Source organism: Drosophila serrata, unplaced genomic scaffold, assembly GCF_035046125.1.
Source record: "Drosophila serrata isolate PLE 108 unplaced genomic scaffold, ASM3504612v1 contig_173, whole genome shotgun sequence".
Lineage (NCBI taxonomy): Eukaryota > Metazoa > Arthropoda > Insecta > Diptera > Drosophilidae > Drosophila > Drosophila serrata.
Window position 1 is genome coordinate 77,980 of NW_028257071.1, and position 21,615 is coordinate 99,594.

At 41.4% G+C, this 21,615-nt stretch overlaps 3 protein-coding genes across 11 annotated transcripts; 2 read left to right on the forward strand and 1 right to left on the reverse strand.

The window, feature by feature from the left end:
- Positions 1 to 2,812: 2,812 nt before the first annotated feature.
- Positions 2,813 to 17,770, forward strand: LOC110176535 (kin of rumpel). 9 transcript variants are annotated; one of them, XM_086827481.1, is made up of 11 exons: positions 2,813 to 2,958; positions 3,484 to 4,151; positions 6,727 to 6,886; positions 11,598 to 11,663; positions 11,733 to 11,784; positions 12,044 to 12,111; positions 12,167 to 12,321; positions 12,376 to 12,625; positions 12,687 to 13,067; positions 13,125 to 13,297; positions 13,355 to 13,643. In XM_086827481.1, the coding sequence occupies exons 2-11, from the start codon at positions 3,601 to 3,603 to the stop codon at positions 13,596 to 13,598; spliced, it is 2,100 nt and encodes a 699-aa protein (XP_086683607.1). In that variant the 5' UTR covers positions 2,813 to 2,958; positions 3,484 to 3,600; the 3' UTR covers positions 13,599 to 13,643. The 9 variants fall into 9 exon arrangements, with proteins under 9 accessions (XP_086683607.1, XP_086683603.1, XP_086683606.1 ...); XM_086827482.1 differs by having other exon boundaries at positions 2,842 to 3,104; XM_086827483.1 differs by having other exon boundaries at positions 2,846 to 3,038.
- Positions 13,999 to 15,682, forward strand: LOC147644466 (sodium-coupled monocarboxylate transporter 2-like). Its single transcript, XM_086827486.1, has 6 exons — positions 13,999 to 14,061; positions 14,127 to 14,281; positions 14,345 to 14,594; positions 14,657 to 15,037; positions 15,110 to 15,279; positions 15,351 to 15,682. Exons 2-6 carry the CDS (start codon positions 14,175 to 14,177, stop codon positions 15,622 to 15,624), a joined length of 1,182 nt encoding a protein of 393 aa, XP_086683612.1. The 5' UTR covers positions 13,999 to 14,061; positions 14,127 to 14,174; the 3' UTR covers positions 15,625 to 15,682.
- On the reverse strand, positions 17,752 to 19,113 carry LOC110176536 (uncharacterized). The gene is made up of 2 exons (XM_020942926.2): positions 18,487 to 19,113; positions 17,752 to 18,426 (listed from the first exon to the last, which is right to left on the reverse strand). The coding sequence occupies exons 1-2, from the start codon at positions 19,037 to 19,039 to the stop codon at positions 17,906 to 17,908; spliced, it is 1,074 nt and encodes a 357-aa protein (XP_020798585.2). The 5' UTR covers positions 19,040 to 19,113; the 3' UTR covers positions 17,752 to 17,905.
- Positions 19,114 to 21,615: the final 2,502 nt, after the last annotated feature.

The window sequence follows — 21,615 nt, forward strand, 5'->3', positions numbered from 1 at the left end:
TAAGTATATTTAATTTGCAAATTGCAAGGACATTTAAACTTCGGCTTCCTGAAGATAGTTTCCTTTTTAGTTTTTATTACCTATATTTTTTGTAGATCCTGATTGAAACTACGTATTTTACAATTACAATAGACCCTTCACATAAACAATTACTGAGTATCAAGAAAGGGAAAACACACAAGAGAAACGAAACGGCTCCGAAGTCAAGGCAACTGCAGGGCGCTTTGAGCAAATGGAGGAGCTGCAGCTTGCGACCGGAAATGGAACCTTTCCAAACACTAAACTGCACAAATATTCGGCTGGCTTCGGATTTTCCTCACAAAAGGTGCAAGGTGAGTGGACTTGGGCGGCTTCCCGTAGAGTTAAGCTGGCGTATTCTGTGCCAAATCATAAGGCCAGGTTGCGGTTCCCAGACAAATTAAGCGCGGCCGAAAGGGTCAAGTGGAGCGCGACTGGCGGTGCCGGTTTTTGGCCATTATTTTGCATATGCTAAACTCGGGATTTCCTTTTTGCTCGTCGCAAAACAATAATTAAATTTTGCAAAGCTTTGTACCATTTTTTCATCATCCTTTTATTATTCTTGTTTTTGGAGCCATATTTACGGCGGCCCGGTTTTATATTACGGTTGCCACTGGCTTTTATCTGTGGGTTAGTTTTTGGTCTTTAAGGCCGCACATAAGTACTGTGCACAGATTTACGAATTTAATTATGATTTTATCTTTTGTTTACTATTATTGTTACACGTTCGTCATGCCGTTTCAACATGGTGTAATTTCCATTGTTTACATTAGGATTTTTACCGGTATCTGTGGGATTACCAGCTAAGACTATTTTTAGGAATGGGATTAAAATAGATGGATGAAAGCTACGTCAATCAAAATATTTTATTAAAGCCAATGGAAAATTTCCATGCATCAGAATAAGAATAAGGTTAAATTAATATTATTCAGTAATGTCTTAAATTAATGACTATTTATATATAGCCATTTCTATAACAGAATCGGAATACTTTATTTTGTTAGATTAATATAAATTAATAGGTTTTCTAATAAAACCTTAGAGTCGACCTTTATTTATCTAAAATAGTTGTTAATATTCCAAGTAAATTTAATTTATCAAACATTTCCCTCAACCCCATTCTTAGCTGGAAACACATTAATACTAAGCTTCATTCCTGGTAGCTCCTTCAACTATTTCGAGGCTCTCCTTGCTTCCAAGGATTACCTCAGGAGCAGATTACCCAAAGGCCGGAGTCACGTTGTGTATGCGTTTTGTAGGTTTCCACAAATTGAATTTACCTCATCCATTCGACCCTGCTCCAAGACGTAAGTAATTGCCGTAATTGATTGTCAAAAATCAATTAGTTGCTGCTGGTGTGCTGTCTATTTATGCCAGAGCCTCTAGTGCAGTAGACTATTTTGAGATACTGTAGAACTTGTTGCAGCAACAATAACACGGATGATATCACAGGCATTGTTCGCCGATTAATGTGCATTAAACCCAATAAAACAGAGATGAAGGAGCTGCCAGAGCACAACTGTGTACAACTGACATGGTTTTTTCCCTCGCTTTTTTTTTGTCCCTTGACATGCCACATTGAGTTACTTTTTTCACTGGATTGTGGAGTTCAACTTGATTGCCATTGCCTGTCGGCCAATGTATGTATGTATGTATGGCCAATTGGGGCATTCGGCCGGTTAGCTAACACTGCTGGCCATTTTCAAAATTGAATTTGTATCGCATCCTGTTGCCCAACAGAAAATGTCATGAAATGGTTGGCTTTCATGGCGAAATTCCGGCCTGACCTGGGATGGAGACAAAACCAACCGTTTTGTATTTAATTATATATAGCATATATTATAGCATTCAACGCACATACGTCACGCCTTGGCCTTGACTGAGCGCATTCAGCAAATATTAAGTATTCCAGCCTAATCATCAGTTAAAACAATGTATAAAGATGACACTGAGCTACAAAGCGAAGTATTATAGGATAAAGGTAGTGTGCTAGTTTTTATAAGGCCAACAAATCTGTATACTAAGTTTTCAAATCTTAAAAATTCAATTTTTTGTCAAATTTTGACAATTTTAACGATGTAACCCCTTATAAAATATTGAAAAAAATTGCGAAAATTTTTTTTTTATCCGACATAGCTAACTCGTCTCAGCTTTTCTTGCTGATCAATAATATATATAATATACATATAGGGTCGGAAACGACTCTTTCCCTCATGTTCAAGCTTTTGATAAAATATATTTTATTGGTAATCATTTAAATATTCCTTTCTTATTTTATTGTATAGACTTTTTTAATGCTATGCATTGTAGTGTTCATTGATATCATTTTGTACCTTCTTTCTTTATTCAATTTTGTCTAGCAGTGTTGTCAAAACCAGTAGCCACTCGTTTGAACCACAAGCAAGGTGATTTGCCCAGCCAACAGTCAGAATTTAACGTATTCTGGTGGAATTTTCCCCATTTTTTTTTTGTTGAAGAGTTGTAAAGTTCTAGGGATATGCATTTTTATATATTACCGACACACTGGCAATAAAGTCTCGGTTAGGCCACGTCCGCGTACAAAGAAAGTAATTTACAATCTGGCAGATCTGCGGCTAGACGACGATATTATCCACTATCGCATCACACCCCGAATGGGGGTGTGCACTTATCTATTCATCTTGCCTGACATGCCCCTGGCCAATTAGGCGATAAAGCCTTACACAAAGCCTCAGCCCACACTTACAAGATTTGCGTGAATTATGATCGGCGTGCTCTGACGATGCTGACGGTGATGCTGCGGCGCCTAGAACCTAGATAAGATCAACGGTGATCTCTAACGGTGCTTGAGTCGGAAAGTGAGTTCAGTGCTCGGTGGAGATTCAGATCGTACGCTTGTGCGGGCTCTCGTCTGGTGTTAATTAATTAATATATCCTGCTTCCCAAAGTCAAGGATCTTGAGTGCGTGTGTGATATAAGATTGCATAAGAGTTTCATCAAAAGTTCTATAAAGCATAACTATCTACACTACACTATATTTTGTAATTTTTTGTCATATTTGATTTGGTCTTGAGTAATATATTAAACTATTTGAGGATTAAGCTCAAGTAATATAAAATTTATCTTAATTACCTCATATTAAACTTCTACTACACTAGTTTGTTAAACAGTATTAATTGCTTTTATACACTTTAATTTTCTCAGAGTGTATTTGTAATTCAGTTGAAAGAATGCAATTATTATTATTTATTTCTTATTTTCCCATTTTCTTCAACGTATTTTACTAAATTCCAAGAGTCCTGATAAGTTTTTTCTCTACAAAAAAGATTCGTTCCACTTAAAGTCTAATTTTCTTTTCTTGCAAAAGTAATGAAAATTCAATAAGCATTCTCCAAAAACTTTTCCGGTTAAGCGATTAAAGTACCGAGTGCTATCGAAAAAAAAGAAAACAAAAATACCTAATGAAAAATCGAATTCAATTCACAGTGCGTGTGCGAGTGGCAAAACTAATGCAAAAGTAATCAAAGCTGAAACGCATTAAAGCGAGCGGCTGGAAGTCGATAAAAATAAACTACATAAAAGCAACTTGCGGTCCCGGAAATAATGTCAACCACTACCGATCCCATGGAGCTGGGGGAATCCATATCCACCCTGGCAGGCAGCACGGCCACCACCACCACCTCCACCACCACGGCTGCCACGACGGTGGTCAATGCGATTGCCAAGACAGTGGCCATAATTAGCAGCACGGTCTCTGGAGGCTCAACAACTGGCGCCAGTCCCGCCAGGACCTCCTCAGGGACTACTCCCACTCCCTCGTCAACGCCCACACCAACAACACCCACTTCATCCCACTCATTTTCATCCAATCTGGAAGACGCGGAAGAGAAACTCAGCGTGAAGGATTTGAGCCAGGCACTGCAGCACTTTGGCATTGTTGATTACTTGGTCTTCGTCGCCATGTTGGCCGTGTGCGCTGTTATCGGCTTCTATTTCGGCTTTATTGAGAAAAAGCAAAAGAGGAAGAAGCTGGCCGGCAAGGATGGGGCCGGGGCGGCGGGCCTGGAGGAGAGGCGTGGCTCGGAGGCGCTGGACTATCTGGTGGGCGGGCGACAAATGAAAGTATTTCCGGTCGCGCTGTCACTTGTGGCCAGGTGAGTTACAGTCACAGTTAAATTTAGGGAGGAGCACACTTCCGGCTGTGGGCATGGGCTTGTATGCAAATGCTAAATTGGCCTTGCGTGTTTTATGCTGCCCAGCTAATAGGATATACACTGGGAAAATATACTGAATTTTTATTTGATTTCATCAATTAACATACTTTTGCCAGAAACCTTCTGCCTATACTAGATCCTCGAATTATTTGTATTCATTTAAGTGCTTTGAATATTTTCCAGTTTAAGAAAATCTTTTAAACTACCTTAAATAAAATGCATTTTATATTTTTATTGAAGAACATATATTAAATGTCTGAAAGTGTACTAAAATATCTAAATTGAAAAATAGAATCTATTCTGTAACCTTAAAAAATACATAAGATATAAATTTTGTAGATTAATCGAAGCACTGAAATGTTTTTATGTAACCTTTTTTATTTGAATATGTTTATTTATAAAATTTGAAATAGAATAATATAATATAGAAATAGCTATATTTTCCTCAGTGTCTTCGTGTTTAATTGCTTTTGACAAGACCCAACAGACAGGTTCGAGCTCTTAAATAGAAATAGTGGACGGCAGGAAATTCGTAAATTCATTGTTTCAGTCCCTTTAAGCCGGGGCTAATCCCCTTAAATTGAATGCGATGCATTCATTTGGATTCGGCTAATATTTGAACAAATTATCGTAATGGGCTTAACTTATCCCCGGCCAAATCAATCAAAATGTATATATATTTATACATATTTTCAGTCATTTCGCTTTATTTTGTGCCATCAGCCAAACGTGCGTATACGTAATATGGCCAAGAGGATAATCTGGCCCAGTCCAGCATTGTCTGGCTCCCGGCAAGTTGTTTGGCCAGAACAAACAGTGTAGCATTTTATTTAAAAGTTTCCGACAGAAGACTGGAGGAGAGATTGCGTAAACAATATTCATTGTCAGGGTCAAGCCTATTAGGGGGTGTCCTCCGTGTTGATTGTGCTGATATTGAAATGGCTTGCGGAACTTTGCGAGTAAAATATATATAGCCATATATATGAGTGTGTATCTGGCGTATAAATACAACTTATCCGCTTTTGGTGTCTAAGCCAGATTGAAGTTATTTAAACTTGCGCCAAGCCGCAAACTCAAATAATTTGCCCAAATTACTTTTTCTTCGCCTTTCGCTCGTTCGGCCGAGTGACCTTGGTCGTGGAACAGCGAACGGGTGGGTGTTGGGCATTGTATTTGACACGTTTTGGTCAAGCACCTTTCGACGGGTGCGGTCCCTTTGTCTTAGTCGTAGTCGTCGTCGTCGTCGTCGCATTAATGACCGACCAGGCCAACCTGGTCCCCGCAATCCTGGCAATCCTGGCCTATCCTAGGGCCGGGGTTTTGGTCATTTGCCTCGCCTGCTGACAATTGTTTCGTGAGCCTTTTATTGTTATGGCATTCTATTTGTTGTCGTTTGCTTTTTGCAACAAATTCAGCCAACGTGCTTTGAATTACAATTACATGCCATCATTTTTTCCCTTCAAAATGTCCTTTGTGCTTTGCAGATTTTTCAATTTTTTGTTTATATTTTTGTTGTTTCTTTTTCGTATTTTTTAAACGTGTCGTTGTGTGTCTGCGTACTTTAACGCCGCTTGTTATCAACTTTTAATGGCATTTCTCTCTTGGCCGCCGTCAACTTTCTGTGTGTCTGTGGCGGCAATTCATTTGTTTTGTGGCACAAATTGAAATGATGATGGTTATGGACATTAATCATTAAAATCAGATTACGAAATGCTTGGGCCAGAGCAATGTTACTTACACGAAATGCTAGAGCAGATATTAGGTTAAGCTGCGTTTTGGTTGATGGAATTTTACCTTAAAGTTACCTCGGTAATCGGAATGAACTGAACTTTAACGTAAAGCTGTTTTGGGGCGAGCTTAATTTAATTAAAAACTTTTAGTTCTGCAGGATTTACGCCACAATAATATCATTAATTTTAAACATTTTTTTTACCCAACATTTAGTTTAATATTTTTGGGGCACCTTTGCAAAAGTTAAGCAAACATTTCCGTGATTGATTGGCATAAACTTAATTTAATTAAAAACTTAGGGGGGAGACTATAAACAGGATATACAGTGTGCAAAATATTAAAGCATTTTGTTGCAATACTGCAACGTTGGCCATTTAGAGATAAGTAAAATTTATAGTAAAGTTTTTAAAACATCTATAATTAATAATATTTAAATATTATCGTTATGTATTAAAAAAAAACTGATCTAAGCTTAATATAAAGAAAGTGCTCAGTGTTTTTTTGAAGCTAATTAAAATTGAACCTTAAAGTTGTTTCACAATATTGGAGGCCTGTCCTCCATCATGACTTGGGCCAACAGCTTGAGTGGTTGCTTGGCCCGAACCTAATTGAATTAAAAATTGACTTCAAGTTTATTTTTGGTCCATTCCTAAAATAAAAAAAAACAGTGAAACTTGGCCGAAAAACCGATCAATCGGCACACAATTAGCGTTGACTTGAACTTTGAGCTTCAGACGTAATTAGCCCGAACTAATAATAACAATTTCTCATATTCCACTTTCAGCTTCGTGTCTGGCATCTCGCTCCTGGGAACCTCAACGGAAATCTATGTGTACGGCACCCAGTATGCCTTCATCCTGGTGACGCTGGCCATTTCGGGAACCATCTCGTGGTACATCTTCCTGCCGGTGTTCTGCAATCTTCAGCTGACATCCACCTATGAGGTAAGCAGAACGTTGTCCAATCGCATGGAGATGTGTTTGTTTACTTAGTGGACTGCATGTTACGCATTAATTCAATGTTTTCGAGTGTACAAAATCTTTGGAGTCTGATAATATTCGCTGGCATGTTAATGTGTAAGTAAGGTTTAAGGGAGAACAAGGAAAAGTCCGTGTTCGCGACAAAAAAAAGCAGCGTGCAATCGCCTGAAAGGGTTCACTTTATTTGCATGCCAATGGGGGATTGGTATTGAGAAGGGGATATGCATGTGTATCCACGAGGATTTGGCACACAATGCCATGCCGGGTTGCAATAAGCCCGAACAATACCAATTGTGCGCCGGTTTGGCATACGGACAGTCGTAGTTTATAAGTTTGGTGCTGGCTACATGTCGTATGAGTAATAGTCTATTATGTATACGCCGCGTTGCCGCACACTCGCTTTTGCATTACACTGCTGCTGCCCTGCTGGTCAGTGTCACTGCGAGTGTTGGTGTGCATCTTTATTGTGTTAACCCGACGCCGACAATCCGACAATGGAAAAAAATATTTTCAGTACTTCGAGCTGCGCTTTAACAAGTCCGTACGTCTGCTGGGATCCGCCTTCTTCACTGGGGCAAATGTAAGTAGAATTCAATTTTGAGTGCAACGAAATGCCAGGTCCTTGCTGGAAGTCCGCAGAAAAGTCTTGAATTTGTTTTCCCCACAGATTATCTGGCTGCCAATTGTCATCTATGTACCGGCACTGGCCTTTAATCAAGGTATGAACTTGAAGTTATAGTTATAAAATTGCAAAATTAAATCATAAAAATTGTCAAGAACCTAAAAGGTCACCAAAGAACTCGAAATATTGATTGAAAGTTTACTATAAATCATTCATTTTCAATTCTTTTTAATGGAAACATGCAAATGTCTAATTATAATGAATATTTGTAGGCATGTCTGAAAATGTTCCCCATTATTAAATGTTTTAAATTGTAAATATATAAATTAAGCATAAATGTCATATATATCATGTAAATTTTTCCAGTTACTGGCATTAATATCCATATCATCACGCCAATTGTTTGCCTCGTCTGTATTTTCTACACAACGGTTGGTGGCCTGAAGGCCGTCGTTTGGACGGATGTCATCCAAACCGTCATTATGATTGGAGCCATATTCTTTGTTGTCATCAAGGGTACCCTAGATGTGGGCGGGCTGGGCGTGGTCATTCAGCGGAACTATGACAGCGGACGCCTCGAGTGGCCCGAGTAGGTGAAATTCTTCCGCTATTCTGTGGCATTTTCATTCACTTTTGAATGCACTTCGAAAACAGGTTTACATTCGATCCAAAGGTGCGCATGTCCATTCTGGCCTTGATGGTGGGCACTGTTGGTCACAACACCTACCAGTTTGGCTGCAATCAGATGATGACCCAGCGGTACATGTCCCTTCCTGGTGTGAAGCAGATGGCCCACACATCTTTCCTCTTTATTCTGGGATTGATTCTTATGTTTGCATTATGCATGTACAACGGCCTCCTGCTCTTCGCAACCTATTACGACTGCGATCCATTGACCACCAAGGTTCGGGGACGTTTGATCAGTTTTTATAAAACTCCTCTGATCTGCGTAATGTATTACAGTTGGCCGTGGCTAAGGATCAGTTGGTTCCTCTGCTGGTGGTGCAATCCCTAAGCTCTTTTCCTGGCGTGCCCGGCATGTTTGTGGCCGGAGTATTTAGTGCCGCCCTTAGTTCCCTGTCAACGGGCATGAACTCTCTGGCAGCAGTGTTTCTGGAGGATTACATAAGGCCAATGGCAAAGACGCCTCTTACCGAGCGTCAGACCGCCATCATCGTGCGACTCGTGACGGTGATTGTTGGAGTCCTTAGTGTGAGTCTGGTTTTCGTGGTCGAGCGAATGGGCTCCCATGTGATGCAATTGTCCGTGACCATTGGATCGGTGGTCCAGGGTCCACTGCTAGGTCTGTTTTCGATGGGTCTGCTATGTCCCAGTATTAACTCCAAGGTTAGTGTCTCCTCCTTCTTAGTGTGTCTTCTCTGCTGACTACAAATTTGTATTGTTTTGATTTAAGAGTGCCATTGTGGGATCTGTGGTCTCGTTCTTCTTCATGGCCTGGCTAAGTATTTCAGCCCAGATGGCTATTAACTCAGGGGAGATTCATGCCGACGTAAAGCCAGTTAGCGTGGATGGCTGTGACTATGAGTTCGATCGATCCCTGGTGACGCCTGCCAATGCCACCATTACGAGTGCAGAGTCAGCGTAAGTTAGCCAGAACCAGCCATTGTCTGTCTGCTGGTCTTTTCTCATGTGCCAAACCCCTTCCGCAGGTCTCTCAGTTTCGCAGAGCAGCTATACCACATCTCCTTCATGTTCTACACTGTCATGGGGGGATGTGTGGCCGTGGGTGTTGCACATCTGGCCGGATGTTTCTTTGGCCGAAATAAGGAGGGTTCAGTGGATCCCGAGCTGCTCACGCCCTGCGTACGAAAACGTCAGAAGTTGAACTATTCCAGTGTTAGCCTGGACGAGAATACCCTTAAGGAAGCCACCGAGAAGTCATAGGTTAAGGCTTTGCCAATTAACTGATGCATTTGAGTTCAAATTGCGATGTACTTATTTGTTTCTTACTTCCTTTATACGGAAATAATTCGAACCGAAGCTTAAAAGCTTAAATCATTTTCCAATAAAGTCCACTTTAGGCTATATATTGTTTAACATTATTTTTATATTGTTATATTCATAATTGCTTACTTGAATTTAGCTCAAATCAAACACAATGCACCATGTATAGCAATATCTTGCACCTAGTAAAAGTAAGTATTTGTATATAATGGCATTTTATCGTGTACATAAATACCTTACAAATGAATCTCAAATGGGTTTTTGACAATTGTTTTATTAAGCTATATCTTTACCTTTAATTAATTAATTTAATTAATTATTTTATTTTTATTTAAGTCCGAAACTTGAGTTCCTGTTGACGTTCACTATTACCTTTTCAGTTACTGGCATTAATATCCATGTCATCACACCCATCGTGTGCCTCGTCTGCATTTTCTACACAACTGTTGGCGGTTTGAAGGCCGTTGTTTGGACGGACGTCATCCAGACTGTCATTATGGTGGGAGCCATATTCTTTGTGATCATCAAGGGCACCATGGATGTGGGCGGGCTGGGCGTGGTTATTCAAAGGAACTTTGATAGCGGTCGCCTCGAGTGGCCCGAGTAGGTCCAAAAAGTGTTAATTAGGGCGATACTTATGCCTAATCTATCACCTTTTCGATGCAGAGCTACGTTCGATCCCAAGGTGCGAATGTCCTTGATGGCCATGCTAGTGGGCAACCTGGCGCATAATGCCTATAACTTAGGCTGCAACCAGATCATCACACAACGTTACCTGTCTCTGCCGGGCATCAAGGAGATGGCCCAGACATCGTTCATCTTCATCTTTGGACTAGTGGTTCTGATGGCCATATGCCTGTATAACGGACTGCTGCTCTACGCAACCTACTACGACTGTGATCCCTTGACCACCAAGGTTCTAGAATATTCAATCCCTTTTGATTAACTCTTCTGACTGTGAAATAAATTTCAGTTGGCCGTTGCGAAGGATCAGTTGGTTCCTCTGCTGGTTGTGCAATCCCTAAGCTCGTTTCCCGGCGTACCTGGAATGTTTGTGGCCGGTGTGTTTAGTGCCGCTCTCAGTTCCCTTTCCACTGGTATGAATTCCCTGGCCGCCGTCTTCCTGGAGGATTACATAAGGCCGTTGGCAAGGAAGCCCCTTACCGAGCATCAAACTGCCATCATTATGAGACTCGTGACTGTGGCCATTGGAGTCTTAAGTGTGGCCCTTGTATTCGTGGTCGAGCGAATGGGTTCTCATGTGATGCAATTGTCCATGACCATTGGATCTGTGGTCCAGGGTCCACTGCTGGGACTTTTTGTCATGGGCCTGCTGTGCCCAAGCATCAAGTCCAGGGTTAGTCACCCCATCTGAACAAAAGAGACGTAAGAACTAATTAATTTTCTTAAAGAGCGCCATTGTGGGATCACTTTGCTCCTTCTTCTTCATGGGCTGGCTATGCCTGTCAGCTCAACTGGCTATTAATTCCGGTGAAATTCAGTTCGAGACCAAGCCGGTAAGCGTGGAAGGATGTGATTATGAGTTCGAGCATCCCTTGGTGTCACCTGCTAATGCCACGTATGCCATATCGTCGCAGTCTGCGTAAGTCATGTCCTGATCAGGATCTATCAAGTAACCACTCATTGCTTAGGGTTATTTCCCACAGATCCCTAACCTTCGTCCAACAGCTCTACAATGTATCCTTCATGTTATACAGTACGATGGGGGCCACAGTGGCTGTTATCACAGCCCATCTGGCAGGGTTTATCTTTGGCCGGAATAAGCCAGAGGATGTGGATATTGATTTGCTCTCGCCCTGCATTCGCAGGTTCCACAAGATAAACTATACCAGCGTGAAGCTGGACGAGACCATCTTAAAGGTTCCGAATGAGAAATCGTAGAACTTAATCCCTTTGCCATGTAGTTGCCAATAAAATGTATCCCTAAGACGCACTTGTTCAATTTCTTTCCTAAAAGTTAGCTTTAATATTAGGACCTGTAAATAGCACCGCACGAAACCATATTTTGTCTAAGTATTAATGCCTCTGACATATGTTAAATCTAACTTGAATCCCTTAAACCTTCAGTACTTTCAATTGCGCTATGGAGCTGGCATACGCAATTTGGGCTCAGTTCTCTTCATCGTGGGAACCGTGAGTATTGCAATCCTTAATTTATTGCTAACCCCTTTGATTTTCCTCTGTGACCACTTTCCCTTGTAGATGGTGTGGCTGCCAGTGTGCTTGTATGTTCCAGCTATAACCTATAATCAGGGTGAGTTTGATTTTGGTTTAAGTACAACAAGAATTTCCATTTACTATCTATGTTTGCATTGAGAGAAATAAGCAGGTTTTTAGATTTAATAAGAAATTAATTTAACGAAAACGTTAAATCGAATTCACATTGGATAATTCCTAATAATTGTCAATAATCAGACTTTTACTTTGAATTTACATACCTAAATCTAAGTGAATTTTTCTCAAGTGCACACATGCAAATATATTCGCATTTACTTAGAATTTTGGGCTTTCAGTGACCGGCACGGGCATCCATGTGATTACGCCCATTGTCTGCACCATCTGCACCTTCTACACGTGTGTGGTGAGGCTTAATTAAATTTTCTGCCATCCCTAGAACTCGACAATTGTCATTTTAGGGCGGACTGAAGGCCGTGGTCTGGACAGATGTCATCCAGAGCTTCGTAATGTTCGGTTCCATTTTGGCGGTATGCATTAAAGGTACCTTAGATGTGGGCGGTCTGGGCGTGGTCCTGCAGCGAAATGAAGACGGCGGTCGACTCAATGCACCGGAGTGAGTCTTTTGGCCTTGGCCATGATTAATTAATACTGATAATTGCTGTTTCAGGTGGACCTGGGATCCCACGGTTCGTCTGTCCATGTTATCTGTGGTTGTGGGCGGCACCCTGCATAAGATCCAGTCTTCGGATGTCAACCAGGTGTCCATACAGCGATTCCTTTCCCTGCCCAGTTATAACCATGCCAAGCGGTGCATGTTTATCTTCACTTTGCTCCTGATGTTCCTCTTGAGCTGCTGCAACTACATGGGTCTGGTGTCCTACGCTGTTTACCATGACTGTGATCCTATAAGTACTAAGGTAAATAGTATATAAAATTAACTTTCAACTAAATTATACATGGAGTTTTTCCTCTTTGCAGTTGGCAGCTGCCAGCGACCAGTTGCCATCTTTGCTAATGATGCGCACTTTGGGTTCCTTCCCCGGCTTGCCAGGACTTTTTGTGGCTGGCGTTTTTAGTGCTGCTCTAAGTTCCCTTTCCACGGGCCTAAATTCCTTGGCATGTGTGATTACCCAGGATATTGTGAGACCCTTGCTGAGGACGCCCTTGACGGAACGGCAGACTGCCTTCTGGCTGCGGGCCATAGTCGTTGTGTTAGGGTTCTCATGTATTGGCTTAGTCAATATCGTGGAGAAGCTGGGAATGGTGGTTCCCTTGGCCACCACCACGGCGGCCGTGTCGATGGGTCCACTTTTGGGCATTTATTCCATGGGTGTGGGCCTGCCTTGGGTGAAGGGAAAGGTGACATGTTTGCTTTTTAAATAATGTTTTAATCTAAATAAGTTTTACTTTTAATAGAGCGTAATGGTGGGCAGCCTGGTGTCTTTTTTGGCACTGGCCTGGATCTGCGTGCAAGCTCAGTTGGCCCAAATGAATGGAGAGATTCGGTATCCCAAGTTACCCGTTTCTGTTGATGGCTGTGACTATGCCTTTGACAATGTCACCGTCCAGGAGGCCATCCACAGTTACAGGTAAGTATGACGGGTGGGTTGGGTTTTAGAAACATACATCAAGTATTTATTTTTCAGGCCCTCGGAGCGTGACATTTACCATTTGTCCTTCTTTTGGTACACTGCCCTCGGTGGAGTTATCTGTACCGTGGTCTCACTGTTGGCTAGCTTGTTTTTCGGCTGGGAGGATCTCAATAAGATGGATCCTGCCCTGATCACGCCCTGTATGCGCCGCTTCCTGCCCAACAAGAACTATCAGGCTGTCAATATGGAGGATCTCTTTAAGCGCAAAACCGAAACTGAAGCTCAAAGTGCTTCTTAATTTTTTCGTTTAATAAAATGTGTTCATTTGTTGTTTTGTGTAAAAGTTTTTTATTGCTTGTGGTGTGTCCTAGCATGTCTCATTTATTAAATGCATCCTGTACATAGCCATGCATCCTATAAACTATTTGTTCTTCCTTCTGTTTGATCTCATCGCAGTACTTCGAGAGACGCTTCGATCGACGAGTTCGGATCTTTGGATCCTGCCTCTTTGTGGTGATGAATGTAAGTTCAGTTAATTTTTACAAATGTATGTATTAAATTAATCTTTATATTTATTAGATCTTGTGGCAGCCTATATGTATTTATGTTCCTGCTTTGACCCTGAATCAAGGTGAGTACATAAATCTATATTTTAATAATGAAACAGATTTTAATTATACTTTTCTTGATTAGTTTCTGGCATTAGTGTCAGCACCATTGTTCCTTTGACCAGTTTGGTTTGCATTCTTTACACCAGTGTGGTGAGTTTTGGTTATTATTTTATTAATTATTTATATTTTTACTAATTATAATTTTCCTTTTTAAGGGTGGCATAAAGGGCGTTGTTTGGACGGATGTCATCCAGGGCATTGTAATGATTGGCTCTATGGCCATAGTCATTGTCAAGGGCACCTCGGACTTGGGAGGATTGAGTGTGGTCCTGGAACACAATCGCCAGTTTGATCGCCTAGTGGCGCCGGAGTGAGTATCTAAGTCATTGAATCAGAATTTTTAGCTATAAATATATATATGAATATATTCCAGCATGACATTTGATCCTACAGTACGAATGGGTGTATTTGCTTTGTTTATTGGCGGCGCTTTCTTCAAGCTTCAGGCCAATGGCATTAATCAGGCCATCGTTCAGCGTTATCTTACTTTGCCCAATAACAAGGCCGTGAAACGTGCTCTAGTTTCTTCTTTAATTGGTTTTATGATTGTCCTGTTGATGTGTGTCTATATAGGAATGCTGGCCTTTGCTGAGTTCTATCATTGCGATCCCATTACAACGGGTGTAAGTACCTTCTTTGATTATGGGTTCCTCAAGATAAATATATATGTTGATCTCCTCTACAGCTAGCTCGTGCCAAGGATCAGGTTATACCCCTGTATGTGGTTAAAAGTGTGGGTCATATTCCCGGCCTGGTTGGTCTCTTTGTAGCTGGAGTCTTCAGCGCAGCCCTGAGCTCCCTTTCGACGGCTCTGAATTCGCTGTCTGGCGTCATCCTTACGGACTTTGTGGAGCCTTTCCGTAAGAAGCCCCTGACTGAGCGACAAACAGCATATATACTGCGTGGAGTAGTCATAGTCTTTGGTCTGATCTCGATGGCCAGCGTGCCAATTGTCCAGAGACTTGGCCTGGTCATGCAGCTGTCCTCGACGGTGGCGGCCATTACATGTGGTCCATTGCTGGGTGCCTTTAGTGTGGGCATGTTGCTGCCTTTTGTTAAAACTGAGGTTTGACCTAAATTAAAATATTTTAGTTATATAGTTATACTATATAACATAATGTATTTCTATTCTTTATAGAGCCTCCTCGCAGGCATCTCGGCAGCCTCGAGTTTCACTGCCTATATTGTGGTGCGTGCTCAAATAGCAATTTTCACAGGATCTCTAACCTTTCCCACGAAGCCTGTTTCTGTGGAGGAATGTGATTACTCCTTTGACCTGCCTGACAACTGGAATGCTACCACGACGGCGTATGTAATTGTTCCAAGTGATCACTATCAGCTATATATATCTAAATTCCGTTTTAATAATCTATTAACAGAACTCCAATGGAGTCAACCAGCCATGGCATCCATGAGATCTCATTTTTGTGGTACACCACAGTCGGTTCCCTGGGCACTGTCCTTGGATCACTGTTGGCTACTCTGTACTTTGGTCGTCAGGATCCCCGTGTGGTGGACAAGGAACTGATAAGTCCGGTCATAAGGAAATATTGGTATGGCCAATACGAGAGTGTGGCTAGCGATGAGAAGGCAGAATTGGCTCTGCACGAATCGAAAACGCTGCCAAAGCTGGAGCAGGACGAAAAGTCCTAAGCATAATCATAATAATTGTAATCCCATAAATATATATATCCTGTATATACAACCCAAATACCTGTAGTTTCTTCTTAGGTTTAATTATTGTCTTGTACCTAATCTTAACCGAATGCTTAAGCTTGAATCTTTTAGCTTACCTCAATGAAACATACGACTGGGTCTGTCCTATATGATCAGAGTTCCTTTAAGAATCAATACTTATACACACTCATTCTTTCAGTACTTTGAGAGACGTTTCAGCCGGCGAATGCGTTTGTTCGGAGCCAGTCTGTTTGTCCTAAAAGCGGTGAGTAGATCTTTTATTTTATAAAATGTTCTTTAATTAAAATTTTTATCATGTAAATTCCCATAGATCATTTGGCTTCCCATAGCAGTTTATGTACCGGCCCTGACCTTCAACCAAGTATCTGGAATTGGCATTCACACCATTACACCAATTGTGATCATCATTTGCACCTTCTACACTTGTGTGGGCGGCATCAAGGGAGTGGTCTATACGGATGTGGTTCAAAGCGTTATCATGTACGGATCCCTCATTGTAATTATGATCAAAGGCACTGTGGACTTGGGTGGCTTTGGCGTGGTGTGGCAGCGTAACATGGATGGTGGCCGCCTCAACACACCCGAGTAGGTTAAATATATTATGCTCTTTTTGAGATATATTTCTAAAATACTTTATTTATACCCAGATGGACCATGGATCCCACTGTTAGGCTGAGTGTGTTCTCTGTCTTTGTGGGTGGAACCTTCTTCAAACTGCAGAGTACGTCCATTAACCAGGCCACAGTTCAGCGGTTTATGTCCTTGCCAGGACTAAAGGCTATCAAACAAACCCTGTTTACCTTCTCCATTGGTCTTACTTTACTTTACTGCGGCTGTGTGTATGTGGGATTGGTTTGCTATGCCACCTACTACGATTGCGATCCGATGTCCACGGGGGTAAGTTCCTGAATATATTTAATATGATAGTATATGTTATATACTAATAAGTAATTCCTTAGCTGGCTGGCCGCCGGGATCAGTTGGTTCCCCTGTTGGTGATGCGAGTCCTGGGCGTGCTTCCTGGACTACCAGGATTGTTCGTTTCGGCTGTTTTTAGTGCCGCTTTGAGCTCCTTATCCACGCTCCTTAACTCACTGGCTGCCGTAATCCTGGAGGACTTTGTGCGGCCGCGAATGGGAAAGGCGATGAAGGAGAACCATATCGCCCTTACCATGCGCCTGGTTGTGGTGACCTTCGGCATCAGCTCGATTTTTATGGTCTATGTGGTGGAGAAACTGGGCATGGTCCTGCAGCTGTCGGCCACGCTCCAGTCGAGCTTGTATGGCCCAATGTTGGGCATTTTTACGGTGGGCATGCTAATGCCTTGGGTGGGTGATAAGGTGAGTAAAGGCTTACGAGAGGATTCTATACAAAAATAATAATGAAATCATGTTTTTAATTACACAATTACAGTGCGTTTTCGTCGGTAGCGTTGCCTCGTTTATGACCATGGCCTGGATAGCGGTGAATGCCCAAATAGCCAATATAACCGGTTCCTTTCGGCACACCAAGCTTCCGGTTTCCGTTGAGAAGTGTGACTATGAGTTTGATATGAGTCGCTACCTGAATTCCACAGCGGAATAGTAAGTTTCTTATGTTTAATAAGTAGCTTAATAATGTAATAATTATCGAAAATCTTTTCCTTTAGCGAACCCCATAGTGGTTCTTCGGTGTATCACATGTCCTTCTTATTGTACGCCATGATGGGTGCCTCACTTACCATTATCATTTCGAACTTGGCCACCTTTGTATACGGACGTCAGGATGTCCGAGATGTTGAAGAGAACCTATTGGCCCCATTTGTCCAGCGTTATTTGCGAAAGAAGCAGTATTACGAGACTGTGGAGCTAAAGAAACCAGAGGCAACAAAGCTTAGTGAGAGTTCGGATTAAATCGGAACTGCAGTCCCCGTTTTTACATATATAGTTAAATTTTTTTATCATCACTATATAGTCTTGCGTAATGTTCCTTTTGTTTTTATTTAAAGTGAGGCTTTCTTTGTTTATTAGCATACTTTGCAATGATTTTCTTTGGAACAAATGTTCAATGTTTTACAAACCCTATTCCGTTTTATTAAAATAATTTTTTTTTTCAACCTAAACCATTTTTATAATTTGTTCAAGTTTTCCATAACTGTCAATTCTTTGACATGGCAAGGAGATTGAATTTTCCCATGTTATAGAATTTCCAGTTATGGAAAACTTTAGTGCCAAGCATGGAAATTAAAATGCTATTTCTATTTGACATCCCTTCGGCGAGGAATGGCACTGGGTGGATATGTCATGGCCGGGAGACATACTTCCCGATCGTGTTTGTTGCCGGAAGGACGAGACGCCGAGCGCTTGGAGACCGCGGATGGAGATTTTGACGGAGATCCAGAGAGATCCGGCAGACTATTCGATGTGGACTTGTTTTGGAGGATGGGCGTTTTTGTCCTTTTGAACTCCTCATTGATCTTATAGATTATCGGCTCTTGCTGCTGAAATAGCTTGTGCTGGGGACCTCGGGACTTGCTATCACCACCCACATATCTCTTGGAAGGATCCATGCTGGAACTTCTGGCCTTAATGCTGCTTCCGGAACGCTTTCGTTCCCGTTCCAGCTTTTGTTCCTTCTCCACTTCGCGATTCTCCAAACGGCGCTGCTTATTCTGCTTCGCCTGATTGAGGGCCCTGTAGTGCACGGTCTGGTTGTCGATGAGCATTTGGGTAACGAACTTGAATTGGTTCATATTGGTCTCGCTCTGAAGTGCCATTTCTAAGGGGAAAAGGTTGTCGTGCCAGAGATTTCATTAAAATATAAAATAGATACACTTACTACTCGTTATATCACGATGGATTTTGTTGAGCAGTGCCTCTTGGTTACGTATATCCTGAGACAGCCGCTCAATTTTGGCCATGGATTGCTCGAAACATTTGCTAACCATTTGCTGCACAGCCGCCTTCACCGATTCCATGACATTGTCGTGGATAATGCTAAAGAAGTCGGTGAAGGATTCCTGCAGGTCGCTATGAACACTGGGACTGGGATCTGTGTGCATGTTTAATGTTTCTACCGAGGACTCCGTCTTACGATCTCTTGGGGTCTGGAACCGAGTGTTTCCCGCTTCGAGACGAAAGCTCACGCTTCGCGCGGTTGAATCCTTGGCGTTCATCTGCGTTGAGGTTTCAGCACTCCTTGTATCCTTTTTGTGATGTTTGGAGCGCTTTAGACCACCATCCATGCTCCTAACTTTGAACTTCTTACGTCCCGTATTCAGTGACCGTAAACTGTTGCGCGAAGGGATAGCGTCCTGAACTTTATAGTTCCTTCTTACAACATTGTATTCGAATTCATTGCCCGATTTTGTAAAGACGTAATTTGGAATCATGATTTTTTTGACGGTATTTCAAATTGTAAACTGATAAAAACCTATGTAGGAGAAATCATCAGCTATAGCTTGGCTTTTAATTTCATCCCTTTCCTTCTTGAATTCCCTTTTAATATATTTTTTCTAAAGAAACTTCAAGGCCTTGGAATTATGAATTTCTTCAGCAAATAAACCGGAACGTTGCGAATTTCTTGCAGACAAAAACAATTGTTAAAGAATTCTTTTTTGTTTACCAATTTGCTAATAGCTTTTCAATTAAAAGTTGACAAATAATTTACCAAATCATAATTGCAAACAATTTCAACAATGCGCCGCCTGGCGTAAGCTTCTTAATGGATTTTTCTTCGTCCTTGCCGTGCCGTGCCAAATGAAGCGAATGTCCTGCGGAAAGTATTTTTCCACTTCTGTCTCACCGGGAAATTTATTCGAGAGCTGGCTGGTCCCACAACCAGTTGCTATAGTTTCCATCGGCCGTCGGGATGTTTACTCATGCGATTAAACATCAGGAAGTGGAGAATGCAAATTTGCCAAGGGGGTAAAGCTGCGGGACTCAGTCAGTCATAAGGCAAACATAAACAGATTCGCCGAGGTTTGCATGGTAAATTTACCATTTCACAGACAATAATAATAATAATAACAATAGCAATAAATGGAATACCCGTTGGTTGTTTGCAGGACCCACAGAAACCAATATGTTTTCATTGTCTGTTGGGTTTTGTCGCTCAATTTATCTACCCATGTTGACTTTTCACTTTCCATCAGTGACGTCAGCGGAGGCCACAGACAAATACCACATCATCGCAACAATTATAAAGAAAGTGAGAGCGTTCGTCCTTGTGTCCTTGCGCCCCCATTGTTCATTGGGGTGAAAATAAAGGAGGATTTTCCAGCGCGTGCCGAGAAAATGAATGAAAAATGCGAGAGACGCTCGAGAATTCGCCGCTGCCTTTATTCTGCTCTCTACACATAATTATGAAACAAATATTAGCTTAAACCAAATTGACTAAAACGTTATGCTCTATTAACTCTTATGGTCTACTTATGCCTAATAGGTTTTGGTTTAAGATGCTTGGACAAGTTTATCCACCATTACAAGTGGCTTTAAATATATATATACTATATATACACACGGATGAGTTGGAATTTTAATGACCTTAGCAGCTACTTAGGAGACTGGAGATATTTATGTTTTTAAATTTCCTCCTAACGGCCATACACACACACAAATTAAATCAGTCTGATGAGTAGATTACAAATAGGAGAGGTTGGAAATTAGCTTTTAAGAAGACTGAAACCCGACAACAATCTCAGAGGAGTCACGAAAATCTCGAATTATAATTATGGAGGGTAAATATCTTTCAAAAATGTATAATAGTCACAGATATTATTTCTATATTTTCATGCAGAAGTACATAGGAAAATTAATATTATTCAATGAAAAGAAACTTATAATTATTTCATTAGGTAATGCAAAACTGTTCTCAACTGATTTTATCACATTTTTCTATAAAAGTTTTTAGAATTGAAAGCCAAAATGAAGCTTTATGGTGACTTGAATTTCTGTGACATCGTAGAGATACACTTGCTAACTCCATCTATATATTCCATATATTTTTCTTAGTCTTAATTAAAAGTCATAGAAATGCCAGTACTAGACAATGCATAAATTACTTACTTAAGCATAGATTGCAAATAGGTTTTGGAAATTCGTAGCGTAGACTTGGCACACTTACATTTAGCGACTAGCTATGCCCCCTCCTTACTATCGAACTTATTGTCTAAGCCTCTGGTATGCATTCGCCGGAAGGAGCTCTCCTCCCACTTAGAGGAACTCCGCATCGCTGAAGGCCGTGGGCCCGTGAACCGCAAACCGCGATGGCTTGCGCCTGGTGTGGGCCAGCTATCATACCTCGGACATGGCCGGCACGGTGACCACCTTGCTGGGCCGCTCGCAGATGACCACGCGGGCATTGGTCTTGTTGGTGGACCTTCGGCTGACTGTCAGCGATGTGGTAAGTGTCCTCATCGAGTCGCAGCTGTTGTGCAGCCTTCGACCAACGGTGTGACAGCGGTTCTGCTGAGAGTTGTTGCGGTACGACTTGCAACAGCAGGTGAACCACTTGAAGGGCGGAAAGCGACTGTTTGGAGGAAAATATATAGGAAAATTAAATAGAATAAGAAGGAAAAACCAAGCGAACTACGGGAAGCCGAAGTTTTGTATACCCATGCATTCAAATCATCATAACTAAGGTAAGGATACATTTATTGCAATTCGAAAAGCGTTACAGTGTTAATTCGTAGCAGGTTAACAAATCTGCATCTTGAGGTTGAAAATTTAAAGAGTTCTATTTTTTTAAGAATTTGTTTTTTGAATTTTAACATAAAAAAAATGGACCAAAATTTTGTTCTTTCACACATGGCCAGAAAGGTTTGCCTGTTCATTTTGATTAAGGATATATATTATTTATAGGGTCGGAAATGATTTCTTCACTGCGTCTTAATCGTCTGACTGAAATTATATTCTGAAAAAAGGTATAAAAACAGTCAATTTCATTGAAAAATCCATGTTTTCCAAA